This window comes from Sceloporus occidentalis, unplaced genomic scaffold (genome assembly GCF_023333645.1).
Source record: "Sceloporus occidentalis isolate IW3139 unplaced genomic scaffold, rSceOcc1.0.p SCAF_85, whole genome shotgun sequence".
Classification (NCBI taxonomy): Eukaryota; Metazoa; Chordata; class Lepidosauria; order Squamata; family Phrynosomatidae; genus Sceloporus; species Sceloporus occidentalis.
The window spans coordinates 2,006,129-2,025,716 of NW_028317065.1; the positions used below are offsets into that span (position 1 = coordinate 2,006,129).

The window sequence follows — 19,588 nt, forward strand, 5'->3', positions numbered from 1 at the left end:
TTTTTTTTTTTTATTGTAACATAGGATACGATCAAACTAAATGAATCTAAAGAAAACAATCTATAATTTGTGTGGGTACAGTAAATGAGAAGGAAGAAAATTACAGCTAAACACTGCACTGCAGAAATGTTAAAAAAAAAAGCCATTGTCACAATGGGTACAAAAATAAAAAACAGCTCTATCCTTAAGGTGTTAATTAGTTAAAATAGATATCTGATCAGGGCTGTTCCATATACGAGAAATAAATCAAATGAAAACATGCACCACAAATCAAAAGGTAATTACTCAACTGAGGTCCACCAGTGATATAAAGAAAGGCAGTTATGTCACTAGGTGGGGTGTGGCAGGTGCGTACTGCACCAGGTGACTCCATCAGCAGGTGTGACACCCTGGTGACCACTCCTAGAGAAGACTTACAAAAGCGTGCCAAATAGACATCAGCGATGTGAGGTCTGTAAGGAGTCTGTCTCTCTGAAGTTTGTTCAAGTATGGAAGAAAGTTTATGAGGGTGACACCATGAGTTACTGCACTGGGTGACACCAACAGTAGACACCAAGAGCTCACTCTCCCTGACCACCAAAGGGCCAGCTTGGTAACGAAGGCTTTTGGAAGGTAACATGGAAGGAAACACTTCTGGATTGGATGAACAGGAACATGTCCCCTAGTGACTGCTGCATGTTGATAGCAACCACAGAGCAGCCAAGATAAAGATTGTATTTGAGTCATAAAAAAGGAGAACAGAGAAGGTGGTAATAGTCTAGGTAATTAAGTTTGTGCAGTTCAGAGGTGAATAGTTTGTTATGAACTAAATTAACAGTTAGATTTTATAGGGTTTAAAGTGGTGCTCACTTTAACTTAATTAATTTCCTCCTAACTAGAATGGCCCTGTTCAGAGATCTATTTTGACTAATTCAAAATGAAATTTTAATTGATAATTTATTACTCAGAAGTTTTGTAATAAGTGAAACAGAACAAAAGAATATATACGCCTCTATTACACCAAAATTCAATTATTATGCATAATAGGCCTTGGTTTTTTTTCTCCATTACTAGTTATTCAGGATGGATTCAATGTCACCTGAGGCTCACGGTTGGTCTGTTCTTCAGAAGCTCAGTGAACAGAAGTCAATGGGACTTTTCTGTGATGTATCTTTGATGGTCGAAGGTAAAATATTTCTTGCCCACAAAAATGTTCTTTCAGCATGCAGTGAATACTTCTATGCAGCACTTAGCAGAAATGAGCAACAGCAGTTCTTGGTGCTTGACAGTGTTAGTTTGGAAGGCTTTAGTCATCTTTTGGACTATATTTACTCTTACAAAATCCCCACTTGTCATGTTCAAGACTTCATGCAGGCTGCACATATCCTGCAAGTCAACTTGCCTCTTACAGCTCAAGTTGTCAGTGCATCTATCAGCCCACAAACAAGTGCTCCAAAGGAGGAAATTTTTATCCCGGATGATGATAACGACGTCCCTGGCCATGAGTCAGACATTGAGAGGCAGCAGTTGAAGACAAACAGGGATGATGGAGTTGATGAGAACAACTCCATCTTCAATGAAGAAAGGAGAAGGTTTGAGCCGATCCTCCAGCTCAAAGACAAAGGCAAAATGCTTAAAAGACCTACATTTTTCAGGGACAACCTTGTCAGGAACCAAAGCTTCTTAATTAACAAACCAGTCCCTAAAAGTGGAAGGGTGGGTAGAAGAAGTCCAGTGGATGGACCCAGAGAGAATTCCTTCATTAAACCAGGGTTTTCCAGACAGATGCCTATCACGATTCACAATGATGGATCTTCAGAAGAAGCAGATGATGAGGCTGCTGATATCTGCATTAACTTATGTGATGAGCCAGACACCCCTGATAGTTTGGAAACTCGTGGTCTTAATGACTTTGGAATGCATGAAGAGAGAGTAAAAGCTACAGTGTATCCAACTGTTACTGGACTGGAAGGAAGCAAGGCGGTAGACAGAGTGGTCGAGGATGAAAACCGTGCAGAACTGGTACACAAATGTGACAGATGTGATCTTCTGTTGACTTATTCAGAATATCTTAATCATCAAGATGACCCTGGGGTGAATTTGCTTCCTTGCAGTTTCTGTGAAAAACAGTTCAATTATAGGTGAGAATGCAAGAGATATTTTTTACCCATATATTTGTTTGCATCGCAACTGCTCTAGTACAATGTGTGTACAATGTTTTGGCATGAGGAACAGAAAATACGTTTTGACAAATTGTTAACTTTAATGTGAAGCAGCTACTGATATTTTGTTGCTATGGAAACTGAAAATATTTCATAAAGGTTTCTTTTTTTTTTTTTTTAATCAGAGGAATGTATAAATATATGCTGAGATTTAGTTTCTTATCAAACAAGAGAGCTTAATGTTTTGCTTAAGTGGAACATCACCTTTTATATATGCATGTCTGATTTGTGTAATGTAGGGCTGCAACTAACGATTATTTTAATAATCGATTAGTTGGCCGATTATTTTTTCGATTAATCGATTAATCGGATAAAAAAAAAACAATATGCAAATTTTTTGTTTATTTAAAATTTAATGAACTGGATGTTAAAAAACAACTTAAAATTTACATTAACATTCTTATTTTGTTATGATGTAATAAAAAAACAATATGTTCAAAGTACAAAAACCCAAACACAATATTTATGAAACAAAATAACCCCAAACATTCTGAAAAGAGGTGGACTATTACTGTTCAAGAAACTTTGCCCCAGCCCTGGCACTTTGCACCCAGCACTTTGCACCCAGCCCTGGCACTTTGCACCCAGCCCTGGCACTTTGCACCCAGCACTTTGCCCCACCCCTGGCACTTTGCACCCAGCACTTTGCACCCGGCACTTTGCACCCAGCCCTGGCACTTTGCACCCAGCACTTTGCCCCAGCCCTGGCACTTTGCACCCAGCACTTTGCACCCAGCACTTTGCACCCAGCCCTGGCACTTTGCACCCAGAACTTTGCACCCAGCCCTGGCACTTTGCACCCAGCCCTGGCACTTTGCACCCAGCCCTGGCACTTTGCACCCAGCACTTTGCACCCGGCACTTTGCCCCAGCCCTGGCACTTTGCACCCAGAACTTTGCACCCTGGCACTTTGCACCCAGCCCTGGCACTTTGCGCCCAGCCCTGGCACTTTGCACCCAGCACTTTGCACTGTGCCCCTGCACCCAGTCTCCAACTCTGCCCTGCACCCAGCCCTGCCCCCACATTCTGCCCTGCCCCCACACTCACACCCTGCACCCACTCTGCCCTGCACCCACACTCACACCCTGCACCCACTCTGCCCTGCACCCACACTCACACCCTGCACCCACTCTGCCCTGCACCCAGTCTCCAACTCTGCCCTGCACCCAGTCTCCAACTCTGCCCTGCACCCAGTCTCCAACTCTGCCCTGCACCCAGTCTCCTGCCCTGCCCCCACACTCACACCCTGCCCTGAATCCCCACCCCCACTCTGCCCTGCACTCAGTCTCCTACCCTGGCCTGCCCCCCCACCCCCACTCTGCCCTGCATCCCCTGAAACCCCACCCCCGCGAACCGCTCTGTGCGAATGGAGCCACTCGCACAGAGCGAATCGCTCTGTGCGAAGGGAGCCACTCGCACAGAGCGAACCGCTCTGTGCGAACGGAGCCACACGCAACTAAAAGAAGGCGGAGAGTGCAGCGGAAGCGGGGAACGCTCGCGGAGGTAAGTAAAAGGAGCCGAGTGCTCCAACAACGAATCGATCACTCGATTAATCGATAACGGAAATCGTCGACAACGATTTCCGTTATCGATTATTATCGATTTTATCGATTCGTTGTTTCAGCCCTAGTGTAATGTACCCTGAACAAATAATTATTTTAGCTGTCAGTCAATAATGAGATTGATTTAGAAATAATTGACCCCTTCCCTGATACCCATGATCATTAGATAAAAGAGTACTAATGGATCATTGTTTTCTGCACTTTTATAATAAAGCCTGTCTTATTCTAGCTGTCAGCTTGCTTTGCACCAGACCAGCCACCTTGACAAGAAGTTCTATCAGTGCGAGCAGTGCGGAAAGGAGCTAAGTACCCTGAAAAAATTACATGATCACGTTGCTTACCATTCAGATGCCAGACCTCACAAATGTAGACTTTGTGATAAAGCATACAAGGTGAAAAGTGAGTATACATACACCTGATACTGTACTCTTTGGAGTAAGGTATTCATTATTCAAGTACATGCTGTATCATTAGGTGAAGCATGGCCATTGTTAGTGCAGGAGTTTAAACTGTACGTAGTTCTTTATACTGTCACTGTTCAAGCTCAGCGCAGTAAGTCAGATTGATGACAAACATTGAAGGGTTGAGGGTAATGTAGATAACAAAATGCACTTTTTTTTGCATAACCCTCTAGTTGTCCATTGTTTCATCTATTGTTGGGGTTTATAAAGATACAAACCCTGAGCATTTGCAGGGAGAGCTTGATCTCCCTAAGATCAGTATACATTACATAGTGCGCAGCTTGCAGAAGAAGGTCATAGAATTGAACTCGCTCATCAACTCATCTATGTAGGGTTTTATTTTACTTACTGATAAAGACATAATAAAGCTTATATCTCAGTGGGAAAGCTCAGTGGTGCTCAATTCCAGTCCTTGAAGGCCACAGACAAGCCACAGATTTTGGATATCGCAACTTGAGCATTGAAGTTTAGCAGCAATGCAACTGACAGTGATTGGTATTGTATTGATTTTTATGAGTCACAAATCTATCTCTAGCATAATATGTCATCACAATGTTTGAAGCTTATGTTGTGAAGGAGCAGGTATTTTTCATTCATATAATGTCTGTGAAAGGAGTTATGTTCTGTTGTATATCTGTTCCTTGTTGTTGTTGTTGTTATTATTAATATTATTATCTTTTATTTATATAGCGCCAACAATTTACACAGCGCTTAATACAACACATATATTCAAGGGGTATGACAAGATGAGAATTGACAGACTAAGCTCGCAAGCTTACAATCTTGAGGGAATGGGGTGACAAACATAAGGCATAGAGCAGGGGTGTCCAAGTTTTTTCTGCAGTGGGTCACTTCATCAGAATTGTATATGTGCGCGGGCCACACTTATTTTTCACTGTGAGTGAAAAAAAATATGGCCTTTAACCCCTTCGCGACCTTTGCCGGTTCAGGACCGTCATAACAAGAAGGTCACTAAATGACCTTTGACGGTCCTGAACCGTCAAAAAATTAAATAAGCTTAGAAAGTGATCAAGGATCACTTTCTTCGCTTAAACGGCCTTGCTGCAATGCCTCGATGTCGAGGCATTCAGCAAGGCCGAGATCGGCATCGGGGGCCATGTCTGGCCCCTTCCCGGGGCGTCAACAGCCGCCATACATTGTATGGCGGCGGATGCCCGTTTTAAAAGCGTTTAGGAGGCGACTTAAATGGTGTCGCTGGAATGCCTCGATCAGGAGGCATCCAGCGACACCAAACACTTACCTCTGGGTGGGCTGTGACCGCTCCGGAGAGCGGTCACAGCCGCCGCTGCCGGTGATCTTCGCCATCAAGCAAGATGGTGGCGGCCCGGGAAATAAAACAATAAAGACGAAAAAGTTCGCTAGAGGGTCTCCAGACCCTCTAGAGAACTGGCTCCACTTGCTGGTTGAATACAGGTACTGCATTCAACCATGCAAGTCAATGGAGCCCAGCTTTCTAATCACTATGTGATTAGTAAAATATTCAAAAAAAATAAAATAAATAAAAAATGGAAAAAAAAATGTAAAAAAAATGTGCTAACATTTAAAAATAATTATGCAGTGATGTCACTAGATGAACCATCCAGTACCAGCAAAATGTGTAAAAAAAAATATAAAAAAAGTATTAAAAAAATAAAATAAAATTAAAAAATAAAGTTTATTATTTTGAGCAAGTGCTAAAATTTCTCAAAAATCTCAACAAAGAGTTAAAATAAAAGCACTTCAAATACCCAAGGGGTGTCTAATATATAAAAAAAATGGCTGATGGGGTAAATTGGAGTGGCCTAGCTCAAAGATAGGGCATAGGTACAGACTGACCAAAATGGAGAAAAAAAGCGCACTTCCCAAATGTGGCATTTTAAATCTGAAACAACCCGACAAACCCATGCATGTCGGGTATCACTGCACTCAGGAGATGTTCCTGAACACACATTGGCGTGTTGTTTGACAGTGGCATATACCAGGACCTGTATATCTATAACTAAAGTACAATTTGTGTGAAAAAAAAATAAAAAAAATTACTATTACAAAGTTTGACAAAGTGTAGTTCTATAATTGGTGCATGGAAAGGGTTAAAATAACAGCATTTGGAATACCCTGGGGTGTCTAGTTTTCAAAAATATATGGTTTGAATGGGTTAAATTGAGTTAACCGGCTTCAAAGATATTCCAAAGAGGAGAGGGAGGCACAATGACCAAATGACCACCTGAATTACGCATGCCCCAAAAGTAGCCTTTTACCAGCCAAACAATCTGACAAACCCATGCATGTGGGGTATCGCTGTACTCAGGAGATGTTGCTGAACACATATTGGGGTGTTGTTTGACAGTGGCATATACCAGCACCTGTATATCTATAACTAAAGTACAATTTGTGTGGAAAAAAAAATAAAAAAAATTACTATTACAAAGTTTGACAAAGTGTAGTTCTATAATTGGTGCATGGAAAGGGTTAAAATAACAGCATTTGGAATACCCTGGGGTGTCTAGTTTTCAAAAATATATGGTTTGAATGGGTTAAATTGAGTTAACCGGCTTCAAAGATGTTCCAAAGAGGAGATGGAGGCAGACTGACCAGATTTGTTAAAAAAGATTTGGAAATCATAAAACGCTGCTTGTACTTATTGCCCTATAACTTACAAAAAACAGCAAAAAAAACCTTAAAAACATTGGGTATTTCTAAACTCAGGACAAGTAGTAGAATCTATTTAGCTAGTTTTTTTACTTGCTTTTTTAGGTGAGTAAAAGATTTTTCAAATAAAAGTCATAAAATGTGTTTTTTTTTCAATTTTGCACCATGTTTTTTTTATTTTTTTTATAGTAAATAAGATGATACGATCAAAATAAATGGGTGAGGAGAAAATTACAGCTGAACACAAGCACCACAAAAGTGTCAAAACAGCCTCGGTCCCACAGGGTACAAAACGAAAAATGAGCCCGGTCCTTAAGGGGTTAATAAAATATCCAGATTAAAATAAAGTAAATGACACAAAACCTTTACTTTTTCTCTCACTGATTTCTGGGCCTAGAAAGTGTTGTGACTACAAATTCAGGATAATTAAAAATGAAATAGTTCTATTTATTCATGGGAGGCACCAAAATGAAAATTCTGGACCAAAACATTCACGGTTCACTTAGCCAAAACCGAAAATGACCCCCCACCTTTAAAAATAATAATAAAAACTCAAATTTTTTATAAAAGTAGGTAACACACCACAAGTGGACAAAAAAAATAGCAATATGACTTGGCATGATAGGAGTGTAATTGCTAACAGCAATCACACTCCTATCATACCCAGGCAACCAGTAAATGCTGGTACCTAGGCATGATGGGACTGTGCTTGCTATGAGCAATCACACTCCTATCATGCCAAGTCAGCCAGTACATGCTGGTACAGGGTGGCTGTAAGTGATGTGCAGGCCCCATACTGCTGGCAGCATCAATACACAAGGGGGGCAGGTAGCCAGGTTTCAGCATGTGCTGGCTGACTTGGCATGATAGGAGTGTGATTGCTAATAGCAATCACAGTCCCATCATGCCTAGGCTCCAGCACTTACACATCCATGCTATCACACACACACTCATTCATTCATATACTCATTCAAACACCCTCCCCACCCCCTTACCTGCACTGCAGCTCCTCGATGCCGCTCACAGACTTCAGCAGGGGGCGCGGCCTCCCTCTGCATTCTCTGGTACTGAACAGAGGAAGCAGGACTGGAGGAGAGTCATGTGATGTCACGTGAACTCTGCTGGGTTCTGCTTCTTCTGTTCAGTACAAAAGACCCTCCCACAGGTAAGTAGCAGGGCTCTTGTTGTAGCAGGGCTCGAGGTGCGGCCCGCGTAAGATCGGTTGCCCTGGCTGCCTATCTTACGCGGGCCGCACGTCGAGGTCTCGCGGGCCGCATGTTGGACGCCCCTGGCATAGAGAAAGGTGAGAGGTAGTGTAGTGGTTGTATCAATGACAAGGAAGTTCTAGCAGCTAAGATGGTATGCTTCTCTGAAGAAGTGGGTTTTTTAGATGTTTCTTGAATGTTGGGAGGGTGAATGTTGAAGGTTCGATGGAAGTAGATTCCAGAGATATGGGGCAGCCCAAGTGAAATCTTGTAGACGGGAAAAGGAAGAGGTGATAAGTGAGGAGGACAGCCTTAGCCCATGGGAAGAACGTAAGGATCGAGTAGGAGAGTATTTGCTTATGAGGGCAGAAATGTATGAAGGAGCCGTGTTATGGAGGGCCTTATATGTTAGTACAAGGATTTTAAATTTAATTCTAATGGTAATTGGGAGCCAGTGGAGGATTTCACAGAGTGGGGAAGCAGAAGAGGAGCGACGTGCAAGGAAGAGAAGCCTAGCAGGATTTAGGACAGACTGCAGAGGAGCGAGTCGAGACAGTGGAATGCCAACCAGAGGTGTTGCAGTAGTCAAGACGGGAAATAAGTGAATGAACCAGAGTTTTTGTGGATTCTTGGGTGAGGAATGGGCGTGCACGTGGCCGGATCTGGCGAGGTACTGAATGTGAGGGATAAAGGAGAGGTTTGAGTCAAGGATGACTCCAAGGCATCAGGCCTGGTTAGTAGGAGAGTTAGTCATGTTGTTAATGGTTATAGAGAATTCAGGTAGTGGAGTGGAGAAGGAAGGAAGGAAGATAGAAAACTGAAGGTCCACTATATAGCATGACTGTAAAGCCAAAGGCCATACCTGTGATATATTTTTCCCTGCAATACAAATAAGATGGCGCGAATGACGTTGGCACCAGTAAAGTTAGACCTGGCAGACATGTTCATACCCCCAGTGCATAGAAGTACAGTAATGGGTTCATAAAACGGAATTCTGGATAATATTCTGCATTACAATTTATAGTTCTGATAGTGAATCTATAATTGTTTACGTTTAACGTCAGGCAAGCATTTCATCTCTGCCATCCTAGATATGATTTGACATAAAATGAATAAACATTTGTGGTAATGTGTTAGGCACCCTCTTAAATTCACTCCTATTTTGATTTAATGTCTTTGCACTCGTCCTCGGTATAAAAAATTCCTAGGATGCAGAATTGCAATGGTTTTACTGTCTAGAAAAGGCAGCTTGACTTTAAATGGCCAAGGGCAATTAGACACAGTCAAATATTGTCCAGGTTAAAGACTATTTATTTTCCCACATCTGTCACAGTGTAATCTATTTTTTCCTTGCCTATTTAAACAATAATTCATTGTTATACGCAGTCCGCTTTTGCTATATTTAAGAATTAAATTTGCTTTGGTAATGAACTGAGAAGTTAATAATAATTTTGCATTGCAAAAAAAGCCAATTACAGGCTGTCAAGATGTTTAGTGTCGGAGTTCATCTGACTACTGCAGATGTCTTAGAAGAACATTTGGTAGGTGAAAGGGTGAATTTTAATTAGAACTATAAAGGATTTTTGTTACAGACATCATTTAGTCAAGAAAACAAAGAGGCTACCTTCTCCTCCCCAGTCCATTTGTCAACTGCATGGGATATTCTACTCAGTTGAATGCAAGTCTTTTAATGTGCTTTACGGGGCAATCTTGTTTTGCACAGTAAAGAATCTTCTGTGTGAATTGTTAAAGGGGGGTGGGGGGGCTTCACGCGAATTCACTTCTCTCTGTCCTGACATTGGGCTCTCATGGGAGTTACTTGACAACCCCTTCCCATATCACAGATAAAAGCTATTGTTTGCATTCCCAGAGAGGTAAAATGTAGCCTGGAACAGAACTGAGTGACACATTCAGGTACAATGCTAAAAAAAAAAACCCCAAAATCCAAATTTTTCACATGGAACTATGGATTGTTATACATCAGTTTATTTTTCTGAAAAATGTTTTATTACTACACTATAACCCATACCCCATCCTTATTCTGCACCAGGTACGCCAGCTTTGCTCTGTCTTTCTGCATCGGATATCCTGTTATACAGTGGCATTAAAGTGTTTTTTCTTTGAGTCTTACGAAAACAATCAAGCATGCCTTTCTTGTATCAAATATTCCCATTGAGCTAGACGCCTACTTGTTACATCGCACAGGGTTACCTATAAAGGTATATAAAAGATCACTTTTGAGATACCTCCTCCAGAAAGCAATAAAAACAGTGTATTGGAAAACGACTTGTTTCATGTGGGGGAGAATAGACCTGCATTCCATTGGTTCGACTTTAGGGCAAGCCGGTTGTAGGACAGATTGAGCCAGAATGACTGAAAGCACATTACACTCGAGGGAATGCTCCTGGGGTAACTTTATGCCTTTTGGCACCCTTTCAGCCACTTGATTTTGCCACTATTGTTACATGGGTCCATTATTGTGCATCACACTTTGACACTTAGATGATCATTGTTAACTATGGGACTGGGGGAGGAGAGTCGCAGCAGATTTGTAAAAATATTTTTATATTTTATTTTTTACATTATATTTTTTTATTACGATTGTTATTATATGTATTATCTTTGACACGAAAGCTCCCTTTTGTTGGAGTGGAGGACCTAGACCCAAGGTGACGCTATGTTGTCTAATGGTAACTATGTAATCATATGAAAATGTTGTCATGGTGTCCTCCAACCCCCAAAAAGTCAGTTTATTTTGTAGTTGGAACTTAGAAAGGAAGTTGGTGTATGAAGATATGTCAAGTGTGAGATATGCAGGATAGACAGAGCTACCCAAAGGACTTCAAATAGAATAAGTTTTCATTGCTTATTCTTAGCTGTCCTTGTCTGAGTTATTTTCTATTTTCAATGTTGTCTGTGAAGTCTGAATGTCCTGTATCTGATACATAATATTGTTCTGTATGTACAAAGGAATCATTATAGTTCAAAGATTGAGAAATGGCCATGTTAGCGTGTTTGCATATTTCTCCAACTTAAAAAGTATTTGATTCCCTACCTGATACTGCTAATATTTCCTGGCCTTTATTATTTTTTTCAATGCAAAATAACATTTAATGTTTTTAGGAAACAAGATCAGACTGTATAATTGAAACATAATTACAATTTGTGGCTGAATTTGCAATTTCTATACAGGTACCCTTTTTTTTTTTTTTTGCAGACGATCTCACCCAACATGTCAGAGTGAAACACATAGAAGCAGGCACTGGAAAACCCCCATTGCTGCAACTCTGTGAATTTTGTGGCCAAGCTGTGAAGTATTATAAGAGCCACAAAATATTTTGCAGGTACATAAAAACAAAGCATGGGCAGTACTTATGGTCTAATGATTAGTTCAGTTTCAGATAATGACATTTGCATACTGATTACCAAAAAATTTTGTAGCATATTTATTTCAACTACTAGACCAGGGGTGTCCAAGTTTTTTCTGCAGTGGGCCACTTCATCAGAATTGTATCCGTGCGAGGGCCGCACTCATTTTTCACTGAGAGAAAATATGGCCTTTAATAAGATATGCAGATTAAAATAAAGTAAATGACACAAAACCTTTACTTTTCCTCTCACTGATTTCTGGGATTTCTGGGCCTACAAATTCAGGATTCTGGATAAGTAAAAATAAAATAGTTCTATTTATTTTAGGGATGCACTAAAATGAAAATTCTGGACCAAAACCGAAAATTCAGGGTTCACTTAGCCGAAACTGAAAGTGCCCCCCCCCCCACACACTTTTAAATAAAAGTAAGTTACACACCAAAATTGTACAAAAAAAATATATATTATGATTGTTAACAGCAATCTCAGGCATACCCAGATTCCAGCATGTACTGGTTGGCTGGGCATTGTATTTTTTGTCCAATTTTAGTGTGTAACCACACTTTTATTAAAAGTAACTCACCACAATTGGACAAAAAAAATCAACAAACACACTCCTTTTATACCCAGGCAACCAGTGAATGCTGGAACCTAGGCATGATGGGACTGTGATTGCTGTTACCAGATTGCTGTTAGCAATCACACTCCTATCATCCCAAGTCAGCCAATACATGCTGGTACAGGGTGGCTGTAAGTGCAGACCCCATACTGCTGGCAGCATCAATACACAAGGGGGGCAGCTAGCCAGGTTTCAGCATGTACTGGTTGACTTGGCATGATAGGAGTGTGATTGCTAACAGCAAACACACTCTTTTTATACCCAGGCAACCAGTAAATGCTGGAACCTAGGCATGATGGGACTGTGATTGCTGTTAGCAGATTGCTGTTAGCAGTCACACTCCTATCATCCCAAGTCAGCCAATACGTGCTGGTACAGGGTGGCTGTAAGTGCAGTCCCCATACTGCTGGCAGCATCAATACACAAGGGGGGCAGCTAGCCAGGTTTCAGCATGTACTGGCTGACTTGGCATGATAGGAGTGTGATTGCTAACAGCAATCTGCTAACAGCAATCACAGTCCCATCATGCCTAGGTTCCAGCACTTACACATCCATGCTATGACACACACACAAATTAATTCCCCTTACCTGCTCTACAGCTCTCGATGCCGCTCACAGACTTCAGCAGGGGGCGCGGCCTCCCTCGTTCTCCCCACAGAGGAAGCAGGACTGAAGCAGAGAATAGACCCTCCCACAAGTAAGCAGCAGGGCTGTTGTGATCCTGGCTACCGATCTCACGCGGGCCGCACCTCGAGGTTCCGCATGTTGGACGCCCCTGTACTAGACCCATAATTTGTTTGTGCTCAGCATTCTTCCCCTGAAAATGTATGCATTGGCAACAATTGTTGCAGTCGAGATTTGGTCTTGCCTTAGCGTCAGTTCGGTAGGATTTTCCCCACCAGTAATTAATTAGCGGTAGTCAACTAGGCTAAATACAGTCATAAAATGGGCCGAAATACAAGGCACTCAACAATCCTAAAGCCAGTTACAATCATTTAGAAACAAAAATATAGAAAACTTCTTTCCCCATTTAAATCAGATGGACAATACGTTATCTTGTGTGTTTCACCGTTTCTTATCTCTCAGTGGATAGATGTGTAAAAAAGAAGGCATCTACAGTGAAAATGAAAGACAAATGACTTTTGGCTCCCGGAGTTGTCCAGCACTGCATATAATATATGGATGTATATAGATACAATTATACAATCTAAAAATACAAGAATACATATCTTATATTTTTTCTTTCCTTTTTCATAGTGGAGTGAAGAAATTTAAGTGTGACTTCTGTGTACAGTCATTCCACCGTATCTCTGAACTGAAGAGACACACTTGGACTCATACAGGAGAGCTACCGTATCGATGCAAAGTGAGTAGCGAAGCTAAGGTCTGGCTAGCTAGAGGCAGTGATTGTATGTATGTGAAAATATGTATGTGTTTTACCAATAGTAAAAGTATTAACTGCACATTGTTTAACCCCTTCACAGCAACTGACCTGCCAGACACGTCACACCTTGTGTGGCCCCTCCTCTAGATGACAATACCTGCCATATATTGTATGGCACTTGACGTCTGATTTAAAAGAGCTTAAACGGTGTTGCTGAAGTGCCTCGATAGCGAGGCATTCAGCAACCCCGAAATCCCAATCTATGATGCACTGTGACCGGAGAGCAGTCACATGCACCACTGTGAAAGATTTTGCCTCTTGCAAGGTGGCAGCGTCCTTTAAAAAAAATAAGCAAGATTCCAAGAAGGTTTTTCCAGACCATCCTGAGAACTCTGGGACCCCTGCAGGTACGGCATTCAACAATGTAAGTCAATAGAGCCCAGCTTTATAATCACAGGGTGATCAGTAAAATTAAATAAAAAATGTAAAAAATAAACAAATTTAAAAAAATTGACAACATGTAAAAATAATGCCCTATATATCAAAAAGCTTATTTTTATGAGCAAGTCCTAAAATTAGCGCTATATGTTCTAAAAAAAATTAAATATATATATATATAAAGGTCCCAAAATTAGCACTATATGTTCACAAAAATTCTCGCATGGAAAGACTTAAAATACTCGCATATTAAATGCCCATGGGGTGTCTGGTTTTAAAAAATGTATGATTTGATGGTGTAAAACAAGTTAGCCATGTTCAAAAATGTCCCAAATATAGGACATGGGCACAGACTGACCAGATGTCCAAATTCCATAAAAATGCACATCTTGCAAAGCTGGCCTTTTACCTCCCAAATAACCTGACAAACCCATCCATGGGGGTATCACTGTACTCAAGAGATGTTGCTGAACACATATTGGGATGTTGTTTGACAGTGCCATATTCTAGAAGCAGTAAATTCATACGTGCAAAAAAATACTACTACAAAGTTTGACAAAGGCTAGTGGTTAAATTAGTGCATGGAAAGAGTTAAAACACCAGCATTTGAAATACCCTGGGGTGTCTATATATGGTTCGATGGGGTAAATTGAATTAGCCAGCTTTAAAGATGTCAGAAATAACACATGGGGGCAGGATGACCACATGTCAAAACTCCAATTTGAAAAATGCATATTTCCCAAATGTGGCCTTTTAGCCCCCAAACAACCCAATAAACCCCCAGGGTATCACTGTACTCAGGAGATGTTGCTGAACATATATTGTGGTGTTTTTTGGATGTGGCATATACCAGGAACTGTAAACTCATGTAAAAAATACTACTGCAAACTTTGATAAAGGCTGGTGGTAAAATGTGTGCATGGGAAGAGTTAAAATACCAGGATATGAAATACCCTGGGGTGTCTAGTTTTCAAAGATACATGGTTTGATGAGGTAAATTGAATTAGCCAGCTTAAAAAATATCCCAAATAATTAATGGAGGCCGAATTTTCAACATGTCAAAATTCTATTTTGAACAATGCACACTTCCCAAATGTGCCCCCAAACAACCCAACACATAAAAACATTGGGTATTTCTAAACTCAAGACAAATAGTAAACGCTATTTTGCAGGTTTTTTCATTAGCTTTTATAGATGATTAAAAGATTGTTCAAGTAAAAGCAGGAAAAAGTCCCCTTTTCTAACATTTTCACCATATTTTATACTTTTATTTTTATAGTAAATTAAATGATACAATCAAAAAAGTCTAAAGAAAGCCCTTCTTGTCCTGAAAAAAACAATATAAATTTTTAAATGTTAAAACATGTTAAAACATAAAATCAGCCATAGAGAATGTTCACCACTGTTCAAAAGTGTGGGGTCACTTAGAAATCTCCTTGTTTTGAAAAGATATAAAATTTTGTCCATTAAAATAACATAAAATGAATCAGAAATACAGTGCGGATGTTGTGAATGACTATTGTAGCTGAAAACGGTTTATTTTTAATGGAATACCTTCATAGGCGTACAGAGGCTCTTTATCACTCCTGTGTTCCAACGGCACATTGTGTTCGCTAATCCAAGTTTAAGTTCAAAAGGCAAATTGATCATTAGAAAACCCTTAACAAAATCATGGGCATCAATATGTAGTTGGCATCTGCTTTTGCAGCTATACAAATATCCACTCTTTTGAGAAGACTTTGCACAAGATTTGAGAGGCACTGATTCTGGTTGAGAAGTCACAATCTGTGTTCCAGTTCATCCCAAAGGTGTTCGATGGGGTTCTGTGTGGTCGGTCAAGTTCTTCCACACCAAACTCATCCAACTTTGTCTTTAAAACCTTGCTTTGTGCACTGGGGCACAGTCATGCTGGGACAGAAAATGACCTTCCCCAAACTGGTGCTACAAAGTTTTGAAGCATACAATTGTCTAAAATGATAAGATATTGCACCAACATGTAGAATCTCCTAGGCTCGCCCCTGTTCTCATAATTTGTGCTTTTGGAAGAATCTTAAAATGGAGCGATGGGTGGGACAGTGGGATGTACATGGGGTCGGCTGATGGCAGGGGGATGAAGGTCCAGGCATTGTATCCGTATTGAGCCCCAAGATTTCGGATTGGCAGTCCTGCAGGGCGTTGTTGTCCCTTGAGGAGAGTTATGCATTGGAGAGACCCAAGGCTATCCTGAACATAAAAATGTAGGAAAAAATGGGCAGAGTAGAGAGGCCCAAATGCTGTTGCCTAATCTGTGTTTTCTGTAGGTATACAAGGAATTACACATTGTTAACATAATTGTAGAGTTGAGCAGCCTGTGTATTTTATATCTGCTAGGATATTAATAAAGTAAACAGGCGTGCCTTTGATTGATAAAAACCTCCTTTGAGGAGTAATTAAAACAACTTTATTTCCGTTTGTGTGCATTTGTGAACTTATGTCTTAAAATATTCCCTTTATTTTGGCAATATCCATGATTCCTGCAACCTTGTTTTGTTTCCTCAGATCTGCGGTAAGGGCTGCAGGCACCCCAGTAACATGAAGAAGCACATTCGAACTGTCCACAAAGCTGATATGAGAGTGCAAATCAACCGAGAGCACGCATCTCCAAGATTCTTCAAAAACAGGAGGAGTCCTTCTAAATTTCCTGGGCAGATGCTGCAACAGGCGTTGCCTAGCAACCACGCTACCATGCAGTCAGTTACTGCAGACGCCCTGGATCCTATAGTTCAGACTGCCTCCTCTATATCACCTGTCTCAATGGCTTATATTTCAATCGTTAGAGATAATGATCATTCAACCAGTGATTTTACCTCTTATGACTCTCAGAATGCTTCTGAGAGAACTCAACCTCTGTAGCGCAGATTTTTTTTTCCAGGGTGTTTGTACACAACCTAGTTTTTTCCCCCTGTACATTTTATGAATGTAGGAATCTAAGACTCTTTGGAGCGGTCGGATACTTATTTTGGAAGATGTATGTGTTTATTGTACAGATTAAGATTTCATTTCCATCAATTTTGGCATGGGTCATTTGTGCATTACTGTTTGATTCAAACAATCACATACTCCTTGTAGTAGCTGTTTACACATGCTTTTGTTCAGGGGCGTAACTAGACGCCTCAGGGCCCGGGTGCGAGAATCTGTTAAGGGCCCCCCCACCCCCTCACCCCCTCACCCCCCCCCAAAAAACATGATTTTTACCCAACAATTTTTTTTCAACTAATTCAACAAATTCAATTTACATATTGAATCATAATCAAAGAAAAAGGGTCGCATGTACAAAGGGCATAATCCAGGGGTGTCCAAGTTTTTTCTGCAGTGGGCCACTTCATCAGAATTGTATACGTGCGCGGGCCGCACTCATTTTTCACTGTGACAAAAAATATGGCCTTTAATAAAATATGCAGATTAAAGTAAAGTAAAATGACACAAAACCTTTACTCTTCCTCTCACTGATTTCTGGGCCTTGAAAGTTTTGCGACTGCAAATTCAGGATTCCCTAGATTTATTCTAGGGATGAACTAAAATGAAAATTCTGGACCAAAACATTCAGGGTTCACTTAGCCAAAACCGAAAATGACCCCCACCTTTAAAAATAATAATAAAAACTCACATGTTTAATAAAAGTAGGTAACACACAATTGGACAAAATTAGCAATATGACTTGGCATGATAGGAGTGTGATTGCTGTTAGCCTAGGCAACCAGTAAATGCTGGTACCTAGGCATGATGGGACTGTGCTCGCTGTGATTGCTGTTAGCAATCACACTCCTATCATGCCAAGTCAGCCAGTACATGCTGGTACAGGGTGGCTGTAAGTGCAGACCCCATACTGCTGGCATTATCACTACACAAGGGGGGCAGCTGGCCAGGTTTCAGCATGTACTGGCTGACTTGGCATGATAGGAGTGTGATTGCTAACAGCAATCACAGTCCCATCATGCCTAGGTTCCAGCACTTACACATCCATGCTAACACACACAAACATTTATTCATATAATCATTAATTCACAGATTCATTCCCTCAATCACACACACTCATTCAAACACCCTCCCCACCCCCTTACCTGTACTGCAGCTCCCTCGATGCCGCTCACAGACTTCAGCAGGGGGCGCGGCCTCCCTCTGCCTTCTCTGCTAAAGCACAGAGGAAGTAGGAAGTCACGTGAACTCCGCTTCCTCTGTGCTGTCCAGAAGACCCTCCCACAAGTAAGTAGCAGGGCTTGAGGTGCGGCTCGTGTAAGATCGGTTGCCCTGGCTGCCGATCTTACGCGGGCCGCACCTCGAGGTCTCGCGGGCCGCATTTGGCCCGTGGGCCGCATGTTGGACGCCCCTGCCTTATTTAAAAAAAAAAAAAAAACCGTAAAAAAGATTTCGGGCGGCCCCTTGGCTTGGGCCCCCCTGCCGCCGGGGCCCGGTCGCAGTCGCGACCCCTGCGACCCCGGTAGATCCGCCACTGCTTTTGTTGTATTTAAATATGAATACAGTCAACATTTTGCTTTAAAGGGCACTTTCTAAATGTCCTTTGAACATGAAAGAGTAGAGTCCACAGACTCAGAAGTTCCTCCAGCTTAACCATGTCTGTGAACACAAACAAGTGCAAAACAGGGAATGAGCATGTTTTTTTTTTTTTTTTTTTTTTTTAATGTATAGACTGTTTTTTTTCTGCATCGATTGTATACATCGGGCACCACACTGCACAGGTTTAAACAGTTTAGGTGCACAAGGAAGTTCATATTAAGGGGAGTATATTCCTGTTCACGTGTGTCTCGTGTGTCTCGTGTGTCACGTGTTTCTCGTTGATTCACAGTCCAACCCTTACATTGCATTTATTTATGTGCAAGCAGATTCCATAGCACAATTACAATAAAGGGATAGTGAAATTTAGCAATAATATTAAAACTGACAAGATCCAATAACATTGACACGTGTTAAGAGATACCAGTACAGAAGAGAGCCCAGCTATTGCAAGCTTACAGCGGCGTGTTCATGACTGGGCCTCTCTGCTGTATAGATGGGTACAGATTGCACTATTGGACATTCAGGCTGCACGGTGCACCATTTCTCTTCTGTAGTCCAACACAGCCTCCATAGTAACGTTACCCTGCCCCGCACATCAGGATATAATGTTATATCCCGGTGCTTAGCATGATAGATGCTAGCCGTATAGTTACGGTCAGGCTTGGGGCAGTGCCCTGAATTATGCAGTATTGTCTTAGCCAGTCTTTCTAGACTAGGCATTTCCAGTTGTGATTTTGTATAAAAAAGCCTGTTTTATAGATGTAGGGTAGGGTTAAATATATAATACGTTAGGGTTACAAAAAAAAAGGTAGCTGTACAAAGACTGCTGATCACTAGCTCTATTATAGAGTAACCAGCACTCTTTGCACAGCTACCTTTTTGTGTAACACTAAAGTATTATATATTTAACCCTACCTTACACCTATTGGTCATTCGTACGGACCTTTAACCAGCGGTCTACCCCGGCCAAGTTGCAGCACCAGGATTTTAAAAGTCTGTACGAGCGACTCTATTGGTCGCCGGCATGGGGCTCGTCTGACATCAACCAATTGCAGAGGAGCTCCCTGCAGGCAACCAATAGAGTCGCTCGTACAGACCTTTAACTCTATCGTCTCCCCAGGCCAAATTCCACGTCAGGAGTTAAAG

At 41.2% G+C, this 19,588-nt stretch overlaps 1 protein-coding gene across 1 annotated transcript; it reads left to right on the top strand.

Moving 5' to 3' along the window:
* The first annotated feature begins 1,062 nt into the window (after window positions 1-1,062).
* LOC149285069 (zinc finger and BTB domain-containing protein 41-like) lies at window positions 1,063-16,780 on the top strand. Its single transcript, XM_089495860.1, has 5 exons — window positions 1,063-2,120; window positions 3,993-4,162; window positions 11,296-11,422; window positions 13,324-13,432; window positions 16,427-16,780. Exons 1-5 carry the CDS (start codon window positions 1,063-1,065, stop codon window positions 16,778-16,780), a joined length of 1,818 nt encoding a protein of 605 aa, XP_089351986.1.
* Window positions 16,781-19,588: the final 2,808 nt, after the last annotated feature.